The 19,583-nt window shown below is 41.8% G+C and overlaps 1 protein-coding gene across 1 annotated transcript; it reads right to left on the reverse strand.

Annotated features, from left to right (window-relative positions):
- Positions 1-259: 259 nt before the first annotated feature.
- On the reverse strand, positions 260-19,559 carry NCEH1 (neutral cholesterol ester hydrolase 1). Its single transcript, XM_041405713.1, has 5 exons — positions 19,330-19,559; positions 10,479-10,707; positions 8,524-8,593; positions 6,418-6,589; positions 260-4,999 (listed from the first exon to the last, which is right to left on the reverse strand). Exons 1-5 carry the CDS (start codon positions 19,465-19,467, stop codon positions 4,382-4,384), a joined length of 1,227 nt encoding a protein of 408 aa, XP_041261647.1. The 5' UTR covers positions 19,468-19,559; the 3' UTR covers positions 260-4,381.
- Positions 19,560-19,583: the final 24 nt, after the last annotated feature.

Genomic DNA, 19,583 nt, shown 5'->3' on the forward strand with positions numbered 1-19,583 from the left:
AATGTGTTTATACATCACAATGTGAGTTCTGCTGTTTATCTTGAAGAAGAACAACAGCAGCAGTGCAGGTTTTTCCACTCTTCAGCACCAGCAGATGTGGTCACCATTAACCATTTGGCAGAAGTGAAGTACAAGGAGGTTACCCTCACAGCCCACAGACACACAGAAGTCTCCTGCCTTGAAAACAACCAAAAATCACACTGAAAATACTCAGAAATACAAAACCAGTGGTCCTGGGAAAAATAAAATAAGACACAGGTATATTTCATTTAATTTATTTGTTCTTCATTTTGATAGCACATCTCAAATTACACTTGGTAATGAGATCTTTCAAATCTTTCCTCTGTTCTGGGACAAAAAGCAAAAACCACACATGCATAAGGTACTGAATGCATTCACATCAATATGTTGTATGTTGGGCTTTTGAACATCATAAATATGAGAACATGAAACCAACTGGTATTGGAATTTTTTAACAATATCATTGTTACAGATCATAGCAGCTTAAAAGGTTTAACTCAAGTTTACTTATTTCCAATATTTTTATTTGTAAAAGTTTCTAGTAAAGTTTGATAAGAGATTAAAAAATATAGAGGCCCAAATACTACAAAATAATGTTTTAAATATGAAGCATTTCTATTTAGTTTGTAAGTGTTAAAACTCACAATGGCCTTTCTGCTTTGACTGGGAATGCAGTTCTGAAATTAATTAGATGAAGGTTATGAAATTCAACTTATTTGTGATTTTTATGCATCATGAAACCTCTTGAAAGAGGTCTAGGCTTCCAGAAATGTTGAACACCCATCCTTTAAGAGGTCCTCAGCCAAGGACACAAAATCTCCATCTATTCCTGAAAACATTAGCCAAAATACTAGGGACCCACTAATAAGAGTTCTCAGGTCTATGAAAGCAGGATAAGAATAAGTATAGATTCTGTTATGCAAGTTGATTTTGCTTTTTTTTTTTTTTAATGCTGTCATTTGTCATTTGATAGCCATCAGGAACAAGGTACTTTTGCACTTTTTTTAGAGGGATAGAATCTAATTGTAGAAGGGGAAGAAAAACTACCTACAAAAGCCAAGATCATGATAAGAAAACAAATTTATTGAACATCTCTGAAAAGACTCTACCATGCACAGGTGAAATATTGCTACAAACACTTGCTCTGATCCTACATCATGCCTTAAACTGCTTTTTGAAATAACCAAGGGATGAAGGTGCAAGATGAAACCAAGGAAACACTTGGGGATGTACAAAAACACAGGAACAAATCCAGGTGTTGTAACATGGATTAATCTTAATCCCTCGCTACCAGGCATCTGCTTTCTATAACCCTGAGTCAGTTCCTAGGAGCTTGTAGCAACACAGCTGGAAACAACCCTAAACTTTCATTTTGGGACAAGGGGACTGTTTGCAAAGGAGGACAAAGCACAGGAGGAGGAAAGCTGGGTTGGGACTAACTTAGTTCAAGGGTTACACTGAATTTAAAAAGACAGCTGTCTTTTTACAACTGGAATTCAGACCTCTTTTTTTGCATGTTGTAGGATCCCTCAGGTGTCTCTGCAGCTCTCAGGTATTAAACCACAAGGCTGCAAGATCAAAGTAGTCCAGATGCTCTGACAGAAGTAGGTAAGAGCGTGCATCACATCCACGTGGTGCTGAGATCTCGGCCATCGCACCGGCTGCTGACGGCTTCGTAAACACGTTCACTCCAGTTATAAACTTACTTATTTCTTGTGCCAAGACTTCAATGTGCTTCAGTGCATGAAGGAAATTTACAACCCACTCCAGGAATATATATATATATATATATATATTCCAGCTCTCCCTTTCTTTTCAGTTAAAAAAAAACCAAAACAGCAGCAATTATATTTTAGATTCGTAACAGATATTTATAACTTAGCTATAAACAAATGCTGAGCTAAAGCTTTGCAGAAAGCTCTCAGAAAAACTAATTATTATAAGACTTATAGGAATATTAACAATTTTTTTCCAGTACCACAGTTATACTATGATATATAATCATAGTATATCTACATATTACACTAATGACAGTGAGTAGATATAAATTGTATCTTTTCTGACATGGGTTTACTCTTTTAAGTGGCAAGAAGCAGCCTATTGTTGTAACTCAGTACAGTGATTTTTTTTTTTTTTTTTTTTTTACTATTTTAGTCATAGTTTAAGGTCAGGTAAATGTAGCTGTCTCCATATAAAGGGAAAGGACTCTGGGGCAGATTAGTAACTTGTTTTTGAATAGATATAACTTTGTCTGTTCAAAGCATACAATCTATGAAGTTGTATTTATGGGGAAAAGGAGGAAAGAGCTTAAATCCAGATAAAAAGTTTTAATTCCTCTATAGTGTTAATTTGGTTTCTTGATCAAAATTTATTCTGATTCAGATTGTCACTTGGTTGCTCTAATTCCACCAAATCTTTGTAAATGCTAAATGGACGAACAATATGGGCCACTGTTGAAAAAGCTTTGCCTTGTGATCTCTGTGTGAACCATGCTGGAAATGAGTTTTGGCCTGCATGACTGAGCTGACATCCAGGCCTTGTCTCATTAATGGTTTTTTTTAATACACTCAACCACGTTAACAACCTGGTGTTTCCAGGAAGCAGTGATTCAGCAAAGCCATTCTCCTACTTAATTTAAATCCCAATCAAAGGGGACTGCTCTGTATGTATTTTAAATGTCAGAAGGCAGTTTGATCTACCAGAACCTGATGAACTTTCAGAATCCTGTTATAAGGAATGCTTTAATGAAATAGCCTTTGTCATGATCTCCAAGGGCTAAGAAAGAAGCCTCACCTTAGGGTTCCTGAACCAGGACAGAGGAGAGCAAACTGCTCAGCAGGACCCCAGCCCAGCAGCATCCCTGATGTGGGACAGGCTGCTCTGAGCCAGCTCTTGGAGAAGGATGGAAAGTCAAAAGCCATGGGAGCTGCTGAGTGCCTGCAGTCGCATTCCCATCCATGTGCCTCACCCATGCCTGAGAATTCAGCTTCACAGCTCTGTTGTGAGGTAGGAAATCACTGCCTCCCCTGAAGTGGGGTGCAAGGAGATGACGTTGTTCTCCTGGGAACCCACAGGAAGTCTGTGGTAAAGCTGAGGATGAATTTCATCTCCCACTCTCTCCTCTTTTGGCTTTTGACACCATCTTCATTCCTGCAAGCTGTGAGCAGCCTGGACAATAGACAGCCACAAAGTGGTTTCGCTCCCCATTCCTGCCTGTCTGAACTTTACAGACTGGCTCAAACTGCACAGATTTGCTGCCCAGTAGCGAGATCATCTTACCTAGAGCAGTCTACAAGACAGACAAAGCTCAGCTGCAAAGCTCAGAATTAAATCTTCTGTATAGACTGGAGCCCACTTGTATTCGCTTGCTTTCCTCCTTTCATGAAGCAGGAAATACAATAAAAACTACAAACACAAAAGAAAAGTCAATGAACAAAAGCTTCTACTATTAATTACAAACATTAGTGCAAACCACACAGCAGACTATTTGTAGTAAGGTCAGTATTTTCTGTAAGGAGGTCATATAACTGAGGCTTTAAACACAGGTGAAGTCACATTCTTTAGCCAAATAAGTAGTCACCTTTGAAGGTCACTCACACAGGAAACCTGGATTCTGCTGCCACACACAGTATTTTATCTTATCACATAATATTTTATCTATTTGTGTGTATGCTATCATACTTTTTATTGAAAATACATTTAGTCCTTTACCTTCTAAAAATATATTTATTAAAAGGTAGTAAAGACCAAATTCCAAAGCTGAATTATCGGTTTGGCTAAGAGACTCATCTAGCATCGTTTTAACTGCCTAGAAGAGCTTTTTCAAAAAATATTTTTAAAAATTTAAATGAGCTGTTTGTCTATGGCAAAAAGCCAACACCTAAATCCTTGCTTGTCATTCACATTCATGGCCCTGCTGCCCAAGGTTCTCACTGTGACATCAGATGCTTAACACTAGCTCACGGTTTTTACATATTCAGAAGTAGATGTAGATGTTAGGATTTATCTCACATCACTTCAAAGCCAGGGCCTTTGTACTTAATTAAGAGTCAAAGCTTGAAAGTTGCAGACAGGTTGGAATCCTGCAGGAATCCTGATCTCCCTGCTCAACACGTGTTTACGTTTGGCAATAGTCATCTGGGAGAAAGTGGAAAAAAGACTGGTTTGAAAAAAAAACACTCCTCAAAATTCTTTACTGGGCAAGGCCAATGGAGCTAGAAAACGCTGCAGTTAGGGGTCTGCAGCCGAACAGTGAAGTCAGAATTCAGAAAAGTGCACTTTTTGATTGTTTGCTCCTCCGCCAGAACAGACACCGCAGCCACGCACCCACCCTGCGCCTTCCGGCCCAGGGGCCCTCCCTTCACAGGTTCTCATCCAGCCACTTGATGTAGCTGTTCCTGGTCTTCACGCCGGCCGAGAAATCCGTGGGCCACACGGTGAAGATCATGCAGCCGTGGAAGCAGTCGTGGAAGTGGTCGAGGGTGACGGGCACGCCGGCGCGCTCCAGGCGCGTGGCGTACATGGCGCCGTCGTCGCGCAGCACGTCGTTCTCGCAGGTCAGCACGTAGGTGCGCGGCTGCCGCGCCAGCGTCGCGTCGTCCGCCAGCAGCGGCACCGCCCGCACGTCCAGCAGCGCCGGCAGCCGCTCCACGATGGCCGCCGTGCCCGTGGTCTGCACCACGGGCTTGTAGTCCTTCTTGAAGGAGGGAGGCAGCAGGGACGTCCAGTTGAGGCGCGCGCGGAAGGAGAGGGCCCGGCCCACGTTGAGCGCGGTGTGGTTGTTGATGAGCAGCTCGTGGGCCAGGTCGTAGTTGCCGTTGATGTAATCGATCCAGTAGTTGATCATGACGTAGCGAGGAAGCACGGGCATGTTCATGTTCTGCTGGTAGGAAGGCGTGTTGAAGTCAAACGCCTGGAGGACTGGATAAATCAAGGCCTGCAGTTTCGGTCTGACAGGCAAATCCTCATCTTTGCTAAGCTGTGTGAAAAACAGGACAGAATTAAGAATTATACAGAAAAGAAACATGTATCAATGTGGAACTTTAGGAAAGCAAACATTCATTTGACAGTTTTAGAGTGAATTCTGCTCTTAGACAGGTAATGCGGCTGTTTTGTCTGAAGTATTAGCAGCCTGATCTTTCTCTCCTCTAGTAAAGTGGCCATTCAGGCAGATCCAGCATCCCGTTCCCAATAGAAACCAGTGACATCAGTTTATTGAAGGGAATAAGAAGAAATCAAATATGTAAAGTAGCATTTCTCTAACACATTGTTAGAGAACACATTGTTCAGTGCCCAGCTGAACAAGTGGCAACAGCAGGATTTCCTGAATCAAAGGAGCTACTCTTGCTTTTAAGAGCTTTCCATGGATTTTTCTTCCATGAATTGATCTAATTGGTATTTTTTTCAGCCAATGCAGATTGCTGGCGTCCACAGTTTCTTCTAGCAAAGACGCATCTGGTGCAGAAGCACCTCTCTGTGTCTGACTTGACCTGCATTTGATTTAAGTCTACCAATTACAAATTTGGTGCCCCCTGATTGCCTTACTGGAATAGTCAGCAAACTCTTTGTTTCATCTCCTGCACAAGATACCCAGTGCCCTATCATGTCTCATCTGGTTTAAAAAGAATTATGCATCAGGAAATCGAATTAGGAATGCTCTTTCCAAAATGTGGCACTATCATGTTTATCAGTCCTCAATATTGAAGCTTTTGTTGTAATTGTTTCTTATTAATTTTTCCACCCTAATTCAATATTGCAAGGTTGTCATGATAATTAGTTGTCTGGACATGGTATCTGCTTTCTTATCACTAATGGTTATGGAAATAAGTTAGTAATAATAATAATATTTCATTCAACCGTGAAAAATATTACTTGCCTCAGGTCTCCTTTAAACTCTTTACTAGATCAAATTCAGATTACATTTAAACTGCAGATAAACAAAAGAAATTTTCTTACAAGTGCAAAATGCTACAGGAAGACAATTTAACAGAAGAATTAAGCTCCATTTACTGTATATTTTGTCCTTCATTTGTATTTGAAAGAAATAAAAGCATATTTCCAGAGACAATTATCTAAAAATAGGCAACCATATCAAGAAATTATGCCTATTGGAAAAACAAGGAGTTCACCAGCAAAATAGGTTAAAAAAAAAAGTCATTTAGCTACTTGCTCTTAAACTCTGGTCCATAACAACTTGTGACTGTAACAACACATCACAACCTATGTGATTCATATAGTGACTGAGTCACTGTACAGAAGGAATATTAACAGATTCTGGCTTTCTACCATTCTGTTTTCAGGCGTGGCACATCACCTTGTGATGGTTCAGCACAAAGACCCTGCCAGTCCCTGGGCTGGACTGCAGTAGTGCAATACAGAACACTCAGTGGATGTTACCTGCTGGCACACAGCAGCTGCCAAATTCCCTCCTGCACTGTCCCCAGAGATTGCAATTCGACTGGGGTCCACTGAATACTCAGCTAAGACATCAGGCTGCAGGAAATGCTTTGTTGCACGAAGAGCATCGTGGTACTGCTCGGGGAAGCACACCTCGGGCACCAGCCTGTATCTGCAAAAGGAAAGGGATGAGAAACAGTTCTTATCTCTACTTTATTGTACTGGTGTTATTGTACCTCTCCTTTAGGATTTACAGGTGGTACCAAATACCTGGAAATAAGTATGTCATTAGGATAAATAGTATTTCATTAGGAGAAGTAGGAGGTGTGTAATACGTATGTAAGACTTAATCTTATAATTAATGTTCTAATTTGGAAAAATTAAAATGAACCTACTAGACATGAATAATACCAAGATAGCATAAAATTGTGCAGCACTTTCCTGAAATTTACAATGGAGGATTTCATCATTAATTATTAAAATTCAATAGTTAAGACACCCTTGGCAAGGGAGTTGTTACACCCTGCCTGGTTTTGATCCAAATTCCCATCTTAACAAGCATGAGGGTGAGTAAATCATACACACCCAACACGCTCCTGTTTGGCTGAGCCAAACACCTAAGCTTTCTGCTCCCCAAATTTTTACTGATGTCAGGAGAGAATAAATCTTGCTATCCAATGAAAAATAGCCAAGAAATAAAGCAATGCCAATTTTCTCCAATGCAACATATACAGTAATTCCTTTCCTGTATCAAGGAGAGGAGCAGAAATACACCCATTGGGCAGGTGGGGGATGGAGGCACAGAGAGCAAACAGTCTGCCAGGAAGAGCCAGCAGCTGAATCCCACACATGAGCCTTCCTCAGCTTCTAAATAACACTGCAGGAGAAATCTGCTTGTATTTACTGGATAATTTGACATCCAAGAGTTGTTACTGGGCTTTATGATACAAAGCAAAGTTTCCAGCTTTTCAAACTACAGATTTTACACTTTCTCAGTAGAGCCTAGCCAACCAAAAATTCAGTTCTCTGACTCAAAACATCTTTAGATTGTAAGCTAAAGAAGTTTCATATGCAGAATAAATTTTAAACTTAAGATTACAACTTTCAAAACTCCAGTTGTGACCTGCTGTCAGAAAGCAGTCTATATCTTGTATATACAGCAATCTGAGAGTGTCCTTTGGGAGCTTCTTGCAAAACAGCGTAACAGTAAACTGTGCATGGATTGTGAAAGTGAGATTTGCACTTAGACCAACGAGGAATCCAATTAGACTTGGCTAATTGAATACACACCCCTTGATTGAAGGATGTAATGATTAAGGAAAAGAGGTAATAGTTATTCAGAGCAACAGACAGAGTGATACCAGCATTAATCAGAAAAGGAATAATAAGGAACTTTTCAATATTGTGATTGCTGCTTGTCTGGAATAACCAACAGCTGCTTTTGTAGTTTTTCTTGTTTCTAATAATAAAAAAGTAAAACAGTAAGAAAAAATAAACATAAACCCCCAACCCTTTAAAGTACACTACAGTAAGCATTAAATGAGTAACATCAACTCCATATAATTAAGTTGCAATTAGATCCCAAAGCTTGGTATGTAATGAACTGCAGGTGGGAAACTTGAGTAATTTTATCAAGTGGTTTAGTTTAAAAAAGAAAATATTGAAGTTGACAATAAAGATGGGAACACTACCAATCAAGTTGGTGTCGTCTAGGTAATGTATTTAGCTAATCAAGAGGTTTGTTTGCCTTGGAATTGTTCAACATGTTAAAAAAGCAGCCCTGCTTCTCTGCTGTCTGGCAGTCTTCTGCTCTTGAAGGAAGCACAAGGCTTAAAAGAGAGGACTGGAACAGTGGGAGATTGCAAGAGCAGCAGGAAACTGCCAGACCTCACAGTGTATTCTAAAATAATTAGAAAACCAAATGAGTTTCTGATACCGCTCCAATTTGTTTTAATTTTAAAAGGATAAAGGTATCAGGCTGGTACAGAAAAATTACTGTCCAAGTTACAGCCTTATAGAGAAGCCACGATTGAAGGAGAAACTAAAAGAACTATGTTACACATTTCTAATATCTTAAAATTACTTGATCAGTTTTAAATTACTCACTCAACAGAGACAACAACAGCGTTCAGAGATTCAGCCATGATTCTGCAGAGATTGTTGTAAAGGCTTGTTCCTGGAAGGGAAGGACAAGGTGTTAGGGACATGTGAGTCAACAGTCACAAAGCTGTCATTAAGCTTTCTCAGAAAACATACAGCTATCAAACAGATAGAACCCATCAGATTTTACTACCAGAGTAAATGATAAATAAGATCAATCCACACCTGCTCAAGTGCCAAATCCATATTACAGCAGAAGAACAATACAGAATCGTGCAGTCTAATGCCTCTTTCCTCATCTGTTTTTTGGTGACTTCAGACATGTCATTTCACCCACCTATCACAATTTTCTCAGTTGGCCAAAAACTAAGGCAGCCCACGGTTTGGGGGCATTTACATCCAGAGAGGGTTACTGCTGTATGAGTCACTGCCTGTGGTTCATTTCATTATAGCATGCATTGCTTTAATTCAAGTGAGTTGCCCTATTAATGTCAGCTGAGCTACTCATTTAAGGGAGGATTAATCACAGCTATCCTATTTATCAGAGGACTGATTATCTTTAATTTTGTTCCTTTCCAGTTACTTAATTGTTGGTTCCCAGTACTATAAAATATACTAGGACATAAAATGTTTTCTAAAGTATCCAGTCTTAGCAGTTAATATTTAGGTGTAGCAATTGTGTCATTAACTTCTGCACCTTGGACTCAGGGACACATCTGACAAAGCCAAGCTATAATCATCCTGACAAAGTGCAGCAATTTAATATAAATGTTTGCACAACAAGAGTCATATGCAAACTATTACAACAAATGATGCAGGCAGGAGGTTAACAAATATCCTTTAGGCAGATCTAAGAAAACCCATCTCAAAGCACAATTCCTCTGTAGGAAGAGGAGTAAAATGTTTAACTGCTGCAGGACAAAGAGACTGGAATTTCCAAAGGCATGTGAAGGCCGCATTTTAAAGTTATTTAGGAACCTGAATCTCACTCAAATCATGGTCTAAATGACTTGTACATCCAGAGTCCAAATGCAATCAGTACAGTCTGTGTTTCGTATCATTTTGTAAAAATCCACTGATTTTCTTTTTTCTGTAGAGGAAGCTGTAGAATCAGGGCTTTATGGACTTCAAGATGTCGTGGGAACAATGGGGAAGGAAAAGGGAGAAGTCTCTTCTCAGATCTGGATCTCAGAGCAGCCACAGGAGCCACAAGCCCTTTGACTCCCAAGGCTGTTTTCCTCCTGTACAATGTGGAAGGAATCAGTGGTTACCTTATCGCTGCCTATAGCTGTACCTCACTTCCTCTCATTATGATTGTGGTTTCCAAGTTAATGGAGTAAACAGCATTAAATTTCAAGGTAATTATTCTAGTGGTGGTTGTAGTCCCTAAGGAAGAACCCAAGGAGGAACCAACCTCTACTTGTTTCCCTCACCCTCCTCCTGTCTGTGCTCAGCAGTGTGTATTCCCAGGTAGATGTTATTTAAGAACCAAACATTAGCAAGGCTGTTGCATGCAATGTAGATCAGCTCAGTGTTCTGCTAATTGTTGTCTGAAAATGGGGCAAACCCATGTAATTTCCTTATATGTAGCCACTGGAACGTGATCACCAAGAAATGACTTTTGCACATTACCTCAGAAAGTGAGAGACTGGCCCAAGCAGCCCACCCAGGCATCACAGAAATTTAATCAATAAGCTATTTTTTCCTCTCAGGATGCAATAAAATTAACCTTTTGGTCCTTTTACAGCTCACATGCAGATAAGATATGCACTTCTGCTGTGTGTTCACAATATTTTTCTCCCTCTCTCCTTAGACGTGATCCATCAGAGTGGAGACCATCACTACTGAATTCAGGTACATCTTAGCAAAACTGCCATTCCTGGCAGGAAAAAGAGCTTTTGGCTTTTCCTGCTAGGAGAAAAGCAGACTGAAATGCTATTTAATTACTGTCAGACACCTACTTGCACTTGCCAAGGCCCAGCCCCCTCCGTGGATGTAAACAACGCTGCGCTTGAGGCTTTCATCTCCCTTGGCTGGAGGTTCAAACACTCTCACTTCCACACCGTCAAAAACAGCATCCGTGATTTTAATGTCTTCAGAGGAGACAGACTTCAGCTTGTCAAAGGTGCAAATCAAATAATTCAGAACTATCAAGTGATGGCTGAGTCTCAGATAGTGAATCAGGTGGCACTAGAGGGGGGAAAAGAAAAGAAATTTTTGTTACTTCAGAGCATATCATACTCTACCACGCTGATGTGCAAATACAACTGCCTTCAAAGGGCAGGTCCTACATGATTCTTACAATATTTACTGGAAAATGAAATTTTATCAAGAACCTCTAATGTTTTTAAAGCTGTATTAAAACAAAACGCTGCCCATAGAAAATTTTCTGTGGAAAAATAAAATTAAATTATGAGCACTTTGTGGATCACATCCATGAACGAACACTCAGATCCTCTGAAAGACACCTTGGAAGGGAACAACCCTCGTGTTCCACTAGGGGACTTGTGAAGCTCCTCAGACTGGTGCCAGCAGAGGGCAATACTACACAGGAGATATTTTTTGGTGATAAAGTATCAAAAATGCAGATTATTTCTCTTGTTCCACTGCAAAGCATAAGTCTTTCTACTTCCAAATTAAGACAAACTCCCAAGGACTGCAAAGATATTTGGAAACAGTAACAGTCTTAAAGGAATATAACGGCGTTTTTTGGCTTGTCCTGTGTTTACCTGCAGAACTGGGAAGGATCTGAAACACTAGTCAAGAACAACAGTAGGTTAATGACTTTTTTTTCCAACCCCAGAGACTCAAGTGTGTTACTTTTTTATGTGATTAAACACTAAGAAACTGAAGAATGATCTGATCCTTCCATCTCCTCATGGTAGAAGGAGCCAGATTTTATCCCCTTTAGCTATCCAGGATTTTTATTTTCATATTTATTTTTAAAATTTTGCTCTTGCCTTGATTAGAAACCTGTTTCTCTCAGTAAACACTACTGGGATTCAAGGCACTCCTCCACTTTGAAATGGTCATGACCTGCTCCCCACACATGACCTGCTCACTATTTGTAGTGCATACCTGTTCCCATGCCCTGGATGGTGCACCAGGGGTGGCAAAAGGGCAGCCAAAGGACCACAGGGACTGCAGTGACCAGAGTGACCATTTAAAAGCAAAAGTAGTGGAGGTCTTTCCCCTTTGAGCTCAGACACTGGATAACCAGCAAGGCCTTTTGTACAACTTTCTCAGGCAAGGCAATGGAGTCAGGAAGTAAAATTAACACATGTATTTAACATGTACCTGTAGGAACACTACCACTAGGAAAACTGTCAGCTGGAACCTTGTATTTTATGTCCAGGTAGCAAATACTTGGAACAGGAAGAGGTGTCCTATTGTATAGGGCTTTTCTACACACACCCACTTTGCAGTGTGAATTCTGCCAGTCCCACTAGAGCAGTATAACCTGCTACAAAGAATTCAAGAAGCTGACACAGAGTGAGCAGGGTCACCCAGGTACTGGTCTAACCACATTCACCTGCTGAAGAACAGATAGCTGCCAGTTTAATCTGTACAAAATCTGCACACACCCCAATCCAGAAGAAATGCAAGCTTTGAAGCACTCAGCATCTTCTCCTCCAAAGGAGATCTTACAGCCACAATCTCTTACATGTATTTTTTTTTCTCTGTCCTAATTAGTTTGAATGTTAAAAAAAAGTTGAAGTATTTGCTTTCATACAGGTTCTGTACAGGAAAGGCCCTGCACAACTCCCATTGCAGACTGCTGTAGAAGAAAAGACAAGTTTGATATTTAAAACCACCCCCCGCCCCTCAAATTTACACCAAACACAATGGGCTGTTATGTGGAATCCATTTCCAAAACAAGAATTTTAAAAAAACTACTTTATTTTCTTGCTTTAACTTGTGCTAACATAACCCTGCTGAGATGGCTTGGTAGGAATCCAAATTTTAAAATGTTTGCTGCTTTTTGGATGGGACATCATTTCTTCATACTACAAGTTTTTTCTCTGGGAGAAGAAACACAAAATATCTGCCTGGCAGGAAGAAATGCTGAATTCACAAGGCTATCTGCATCTCCGAGTTTCAGCCCATGTTTTTCTCCCACCATTACTTAAAATTCCCACAGGAAAGCCCAAGACTAGTTTTGAAATCTGAAGAGCAATACATCTATTAATAATCTGGCACACAAATTGTTTGGCTGCCACTGATGCAACCACATAAAGGTCTGATCCTCTCTGTGCCCTATGGAAGTTCCCAGGGGAGGTAACCGCTGCGAAGCAGTCTTAGAAATACTGCTCAAGAAAATAATGTTTTTGTAGATTTTATTTACCCTGACTGTGCTGCAATAGACATCTCGTTTTTATTTTCTTCCATTTTAGTTTGCATTCTCTGTAGAGAAGATTACCACATGTTCTCTGGAATCAGGAATGTTTTGTTTTCAAGGCTAGTTAGTGGTGTTTACCAAGAAGTGTTTTGCCCTGTTCTTCAAACCACACAGCACCCTGGCCCTCTGCAGCCTACCATGCTCTTTCATGCCTATTTCTCCTAGAATAGACCACTCTTTCCAAGAACCCAGAAACCTGGAAGAGATGCTTTCCACATCAGCACACAAAGGCAACAGTCCTAATTATTTATCAGGCATGGGCAGTTTTTTTTGCCAAGCATTTATCAGATAGATTCTCTGTTAGTCAATTGGTCTAATGAGCCTACTGGCTTGTTATTTACAAGGCACCAGGATTGCACTTTTTGCTGGCAAAGTGCCAGTCTTGTCCAAAGTTCTCACAAATAAGTGTCTTCTTTTCCTCTCTCTAAATATTAAAAGAAATACCTATCATATCTTAGCAGTCTGTGCTAATACTCCTGGCAAAGACGTGGTTGGCCAACTCTCCTCTAGGAATACCTTGCCGCTCAAAGGACAGCCCTGCCCATCCTGATGCCTGTTCTTCCTTGACAGCTTTCTTGGGGTGCCCCTGGAAGCCTCAGAGCATGATCTTGCTGCACCAGTTAAATACAAACCTAGCAGAGCCAGAGAAACACTAAACTTCAGTCATGTCACTGCCTTACAGATACCCCAAGGCAGGAAAGAGGAGCAGGAGAAAGGATGGGACCAGCCCTTCTGGCAGCAGCTGGATCCCCTTGAATCTGGGATGAAACTGGAACTGTTCATCTCATGTGAGCAATACTGGGTTTGATCTTTGCTGGTAGTTGTGGTTTTTACCACCTTTCCAGTTACAACCTGCAGGGCTGCTGCATGTTATCAAAAAAACTGGAACTGTTCATCATGTGAGCAATATGGGTTTGATCTTTGCTGGTAGTTGTGGTTTTTACCACCTTTCCAGTTACAACCTGCAGGGCTGCTGCATGTTATCAAATGTAACACTTCAATATATTTGGGGATTATGCATATGTTTGGATGTGGAGGAGAGGAGAGGAGAGGAGAGGAGAGGAGAGGAGAGGAGAGGAGAGGAGAGGAGAGGAGAGGAGAGGAGAGGAGAGGAGAGGAGAGGAGAGGAGAGGAGAGGTTCTCTGGTGAAAAGGGAGAGCAGACAGTGCTGTAGTACTAAAAGCTAGTAGAACGGAAGAGAAAGCATAAGGAAAAGGGGGAAGTAAAGAGACTACAGGAAAGAAAGGGGAGATAGTATAAAAATGAAAAGCCTGTGGGCAACTGGCCCGGAACTGCTGTGCCAGCTACAGGCATAGCACATTGCTTGCTCTGGGTCACAGCTGCAAATTTTTCCACTACAGCAAAATCTCCTTTTCTTTTGCCAGGACATTCCCATGACTGAGATTTTAAGGTAAGGACTATGCAGGCACTCCCAAGGGACTGAACTGTTCAAGACTGACACTCTCCTTCTGGTAAACTCTTTGATATGAGGTGCCAGGTAATGAAAGATTTAACTGATGTAGGAGAAATTTTTCAGTAAATGAAGAAAGGAGTCAGGCCAGAATGAACAAAGTACTGCAGCAGTGAGGCACCATTACTTCACCTTTAACCACCAATATCTGTCCCTAAACTATATAAATTCTTCTACTGGATCCTCAGCTGATAATTTAATGAAGAAACTCACATCCCTCAAGGACTTGAATTCCATTCTCATCATGTGTTTTCTATTGCAAAAAAGTAACCCAAAAGTTTTTGTTGCAAACGTCCAGTAACCTCTAACGCCACTCAGCACATTGGGACTCTCTGTCCCCAGATGACTTCCTGGGCTCTGCCCTTTAGCCACAGAATTATTGCGACAGGTCAGGTCGCGCTTGCAGCACCCAGAATCAACTCCCTCCAGAGCCATCAGCTGCTGCCTCCAGTGCCCTCCCAGCCGGGCAGAGCCAAGGCCTTGCACCGACCTTTCAGGCTTTGGGGGCATCAGGAACTGGGCAAACAGCTAAGGCTCTTTGTACATCCAGCACTACTTGGGACCCAGCCAAATCTCTCACTCATGACTCAACTGAGTAATGATGCTGGAACTGCAAGGCTGAACTGTCTAAAGCTCAACTTCCTACCTTAAAAGACACAGACACTATACTCAGTTCTGGCATTGCTTTGAAAAAGACACTTCTATAAACATTAGAGGCCAAAATGCCAACACAACGTCTGTAGTCAGTAACAGATTAGTGAAAAATAAACATGATCATTTCCACATTTAGCTGTGTGTGGAACAGATTGTTTTGTGTGCATCTTGGGCAATTTACCCTGTTTAAGGGTGATTTTACAAAAAGATTTCTCAATGCAAACTGGTCTTGTTGCCCAGTAAAGAACATGTCTTTTTAATACTATTAGATAAGACAATTTTCAAAGACAAGTGCTCTTAGTTTTATGAATTTCCTTTAGAACTAAAAAAGAAACCAGGAAGACTGTTTTTTCAGTTTATTAATTAGAAACAAAATCTAATTATGTTTTAATGTAAGATTTTGCTCACGTACCTATTCAACCATGATCTGCTTTTACAGCAACACAAGTTACCTGTTTCTGCAAGCAGGACTTAAAGTGTGGTTCAGTTTCTGCTTGAGTGACAGTGCTGTGAGACCTACCTTCCATAACTAAAAACCTGTTTTACTGTAAATCAATTCTAAGACTGTTCTTGCATCCAGAACCATCAACAACTTACTGCACTGCCTACATCTATGACTTATGTCTGTCCAGAAGTCACACACTCTGAAATATGTGGGTAGAGAGAAATTAAAATGTTAGAAAGAAATACAACTGTTTTCTTTACTCTTGAATGTTGATATCCCATGGTTTATTTTATTCCAAAAATGAGTGGAGAAGAAGCATAAAGGAAACACTTGGCTGATGAGAAGTTTTCTGCCCTGTACAGCTGCCTGCTTTCTTCCATATACATCTATCTGATGGCCTCTATGCCAATCCATTTATTCTTCCAAACCTTTGCCAGCAGTTGTCCCAATTCCAAAAAAATTCCTCTTTTCTTGCCATGCACCAGAATAGCAAGTGTCTTGACAGTGGTGTGCAAAAATAACTTATTTCAAAGGACTTGAATAAACATGTGCTGCTCTCTTTCCTCTTCTGAAGGAGAGTGGTTAGAGGAAGAAGTCAAAATGCCTATCATCAATACTGCTGTTACAGCAGAATTACGAATTGTTCCTCTAGACACTTGAAAATAGACACCAACTGAAAAAAATTACTATGGTTAAATCTATGGCTCAATCCTTTCAATTAACTCAATCCTCAATTAACTTTCTGTGGCTTCCCAAATTTCACTGAAGCAGAGGTCTGATGTACCTGTGTATATATATATATATACAAGTTTTTAATTCCTAATCTCAAATTGTGTTACACCAGTTTAATGTAAAAGTGTTACCATGCCCCATTTTGAGACAGTGATGGGCAAATTGCCCTTTCTTAGGTAAGCATTTTCACAAAAATTCTTTAGTATCATTGAAGTCTCAGTTTCTCTGTTTTCTTTCCAGAGCAGCACAGGGCATTAGAGAGGGCACAGGAACAAGGATCTGGAAAGTCATCTCAGTTTTCACCACCTTCACTGCAATTTTTGCGACCTCAGATAAGCACTCCAGCTCTTCCTACCTCTGTTCTCCCCAGTTTAAGACTTAAACTGACACTTTAGCAGTATCAGTTCCCTTCTTTAGTACGTTTTGAAACCTACTTAAAGAAACTGCCCTATAAACATTACACACGTTTTAAACCACCTGATTATACTTGAACGTTTGTTGGATTTTCACACTGAGCCAGGACACTGACTCAGTCTCAAGCTTGTAAAGAAATTTATAGCTGCCCGGGGCAAAACTCTACATGCAAATGTAAAAACCTTATCATTAGTACACTGGAAGCCAGTGACAGCCCTATTGTGTTTTATTCACAGTGATTATTAATGCACTGAGTAAACAAACACATTATCCCTAACAAGAAATGGTCACACTTAATCATCAGAGTCGTGACAAATCCATTTCAAAATAAGCAAAAGACAATTTATTTGAAGCACATGAAGTTTGTGGGGAAAAATACATTTCAAATACTTTAAAATTGGAAAGGTATTTCTGTCAGCTATCAGACCTATAAAGCAAAACACCAAGCTGAAATACATTCACAAGTGGGTGAAAGTTCACCAGTTCCACTGAGAGAAATGTTAAACCATTTGGCCTTGAAATAGCTGATAGAGAAAGAGGAAGCTGACCTCTAGAAAAGGACATAGACTTTATTTTTATATATAGATATAGATATATATATATATAGATATATATACGCCACAAAGCTGCCTAACAAAGTAAATACACAAGCTTAACTTTTACAATCCTACCTTGGGTTCACAAGAGTTCCTTCCTAATGACAGTCATTTATTCCCGACTGTGCTGTCTCAGTGTTAGAAAGACTTCTGAACCCCTGGAAAGCACCTTCTCTTTCTCTCCAGAAACCAACGCCCCACAGGCTCACCTGCTGTGTGACTGGGGCACCCCTAACAACTCACCTCCTTCGTACTTCTGGGTAAAACTCACTTGTCTCTTTGTTTTCCAAGTGATGTTACAGGTACTGTTACTTGGTTAGTAGTTTTCCTCACTATTGAAGTTTTTATTTCTAAGGCCAGAGATGTAAACAAGGAAGAAATTACCACCTTCCCCTAACAAAGTCTTCCCTGCCCCAGAGAGGGGGCAGATGTGGGCACCTCAGTCCTGTCACCAGCCTGCTCCAGCTGGCACCCACCAGGTTCTGTCCTGCCAGCTCTTCCTGGAATTATGACCTCTAGAATATGTCAGAAAGAGATACTCCCCAACCTCCAAGCTAGAGGCACCAGAATGCATCTACAACCCAACACACCACATTAACAAACTGAACGTGTAGCTGAGGCAGCAGCAATATACATATAAATAGCCACAGTCATACCATTTTCTAAAGTTAGGTCTCCTTGAGCCAGCTGTTCTGGCCTTGATTCAGGTGTTCCTGGACAAACCATGACACTGTTCTGCAGGCAGCATGCTGTGCAGGCACCATGGCCCTTCTGTCCCTGCTTACCAATGAATTTGGGCAAGCTGAGCACCTGCAGTTCAGTCACTTGAGTTAAAAACATGGAGCGAGTGAATGTCAAGCCATAGATTTTACTGCAGAATTTAAGCTATTGTATTGCATCATTTTCCTATCACACAGGACGATTTACAAGTGACCAGGTTTTATCTGCACAGCAAAAAGATTTTATCATTTCAACCTAGAGGCATGCTTTGATTCAGCTACACAATTGGACCATAAGATGTCCCAGGGAATCAGATGAATGATCCATTTAGTCCCAGCCTCTGTCTCCAAAGGTGACAAACAGAGAAGCTATTCAGACAGAATACACAAGTTTGGACACGGTGTGATCCACTGTCCTCATGCTTCCCACTACCCACCATTACTGCATTAAGGATGTAGCAGGTACATTCCCACCTAGTCCATTTATGAGCCCTCTGTCCACTAACTCATTTAATCCCTTTTTGAAGGGCTCATCATCTGCTCAAAATACAACCTTTTGCACATTTCAAACAATCCAGTAAACTGAAATTTAAGTCAAAACAACTTTCAATTTTCCCATACACGCTGCCTTTCATCAGTCTTGTCTATGACTGACGAGTCCTTATGAAAGACTGGATAATATTAGAAGAAAACAAACTTCACAGCTGAAGTCATTATCAGAAATTTTGCCATCTCTGTTCTGTTTCATGTCAGCATAAAAACACTGGCAGAAAATAAGGGAGAAATCATTAAGTGACAACTGCTCTGTGACAAAAAGCAAGCATTCAGAGAGTTTTCTTTAGTAATAACACTCCAAATCAAGACAGTTTAATATTTGAAAGCGCTTCATATGTCCCCTTTCCCTAAGGCACAGGGATCAGATTAAAACCCACTAATTCTTTTTTCCTGACCAGGAGCCGGGAATTGGCACAGCAGACGGAGCCGCTCGCGGTGAGGCTGTGCCAGGAGCCCCGGCAGCGCTCGGCGGTTCCGAGCGGCGCTCGCCGGACGGACGGACGGACGGACAGGGGCGACACCCCGGGCTGTCTGTCCCGCGCGGCGCTGCCGCTGTCGCCGCGGAGCCAGCGCGTTACACAGGGACACGAACCCGCTTCTCCTCCGGCACCGGGACCGGCCGCAGCTCCGGCCCGCCGCACACGCGATGTCACCGAGCCGGGCCACAGGGCAGCGCCGGGGGCCGGGCCGGGAGGGCTGTGCGGGGGCTGCCCCCGCCGCGCGGATGCCCCGGGCCGGCACCGTTGCCGCGCATCCGACCGCCTCCGGTACCGGCGCGGGGAATGTCCGCCCGCCTCCCCAGAGCCGGGGTGCCGGGGCCGCCTTACCGTCTGCTGCACCGCCCGGAAGGTGGCATCCAGCAGCATCAGCTTCCAGGGGTCGGACACGGCGCCGGGCAGCGGCAGGTACACGTAGTAGGCGGACAGGGCGGCCAGCGCCGGCAGCAGCACCCAGGCGGCCCGCATCGCCTCCTCCGCGCCGTGTGCGGCCGCCTCGCCGCGCTCCCCGCGGGGCGCGCACCGCCCCCGGGCCGGCCTCCCCCGGAGGAAGTGCCGGCGCTTCCAATACTTTAAAATTGGAA

Source organism: Onychostruthus taczanowskii, unplaced genomic scaffold (assembly GCF_017590055.1).
Source record: "Onychostruthus taczanowskii isolate IOZ18803 unplaced genomic scaffold, ASM1759005v1 scaffold24, whole genome shotgun sequence".
Classification (NCBI taxonomy): domain Eukaryota; kingdom Metazoa; phylum Chordata; class Aves; order Passeriformes; family Passeridae; genus Onychostruthus; species Onychostruthus taczanowskii.